At 54.6% G+C, this 1186-nt stretch overlaps 1 protein-coding gene across 1 annotated transcript; it reads right to left on the bottom strand.

Moving 5' to 3' along the window:
• Window positions 1-4: 4 nt before the first annotated feature.
• Window positions 5-1147, bottom strand: PPTG_20315 (hypothetical protein; the record flags this gene model as incomplete). The annotated part of the gene is made up of 3 exons (XM_008919052.1): window positions 5-77; window positions 134-537; window positions 764-1147. Coding segments are annotated over 3 exons (861 nt in total), but the record flags the coding sequence as incomplete, so codon positions are not given.
• Between the last annotated feature and the right edge of the window lie 39 nt (window positions 1148-1186).

Below are 1186 nucleotides of genomic sequence, written 5' to 3'. Positions count from 1 at the left end.
AGCCTTAATCCGCCTCCAACGTTCCGCCTGATATTCCAAGGGTCCCATGGGTGGGCGCCCCTGAGCATCGGCTTGAGCTGCAGCTCGAGTGAGCACAGCCATCACACGGGCGGCAGGTAGTAACGGTGCGCACTCCGGGTTTAGGATGTTACTTTCAGGACAAGCACCTAAGTCAGGCTCTGGAACATCGCTGGTCAGGACTTCCTCATCGTTCACCTTCTGGACGCCCACTTCTGCATCCTGGACCACCTCTGGCCGCTTCGTCCGCTGTTCCTGGATTCTGGACACGACTTCCAGGTGACGGATTTCTTCGTCATCTTGAACCATCCAAGACTCCCCGAGAGCGAGTGTCTTGGATGTTAAGTAGTCAGCTGCCTGATTGAAGTCACGTTTGACGTGCACCAGCCTGACTGTCTTGAATCTCTTCCGTAGCACTTCGCACTCAGCCAGTCTCCGTTGCCGATTAGGCTGGTTGCAGTTAATCAGTCCTTGAACTTGCTGGATCACGATCCTCGAGTCACCTACGACAACAAGGTCCTGGATGTCGTGTTCACGTGCCAACTTCAGGCCGTGTAACAATCCGTAGTATTCCGAATCGTTCACCGTGACATCATCCAGGATATATCCTCGCGCTTCGATGATCCCATTCGGGAAGTCGCCATAAGATACAACCGCAGCTACCCGTCCTGGTCGACGTCTTGGCGGCTCTGTTGAAACTTAGGACGACACCTTGGTAATCTTCCTCGAGCATCTCGATACTCACCACTGGGGATGCCTTGATACGTTCCTTGACCGGAATCAGAGATTCGGCAATCTCGTCCAAATGTTCTCTGGGTGTTATACCAGCACCCAGGATGGCAGACAAACCGTCTTCATCCTTCTGTACCTTCCGGATGTCCAGGTCGTACTGTGATAAAGCGACGCCCCATGGCACAGTTCGCCCATCCGCAGTCTTGGACCCGATCACCCACTTCAACACCGAGTATCGTGTGTACACCACGAGTGGACAGCCTTCGATCAGGGCCTTGGATGTTCGAAGAACCCGAATGACGGCCAGAACTTCCTTCTCAGCAATGTGGTACTTGAGCTCAGCATCATGCAGGACGCGTCCCGTGAACCGCACCGGCTGGATCACTCCTTCGTGTTCCTGGCCTAGGACCGCACAAGCGGCCCACTGATTAGCGTG

This window comes from Phytophthora parasitica, assembly GCF_000247585.1.
Source record: "Phytophthora parasitica INRA-310 unplaced genomic scaffold supercont2.459, whole genome shotgun sequence".
NCBI classification, from domain to species: domain Eukaryota; phylum Oomycota; class Peronosporomycetes; order Peronosporales; family Peronosporaceae; genus Phytophthora; species Phytophthora nicotianae.
The sequence above is the reverse complement of the archived record's forward strand: the minus strand, read 5'-3'. Positions and strand labels throughout refer to the sequence as shown.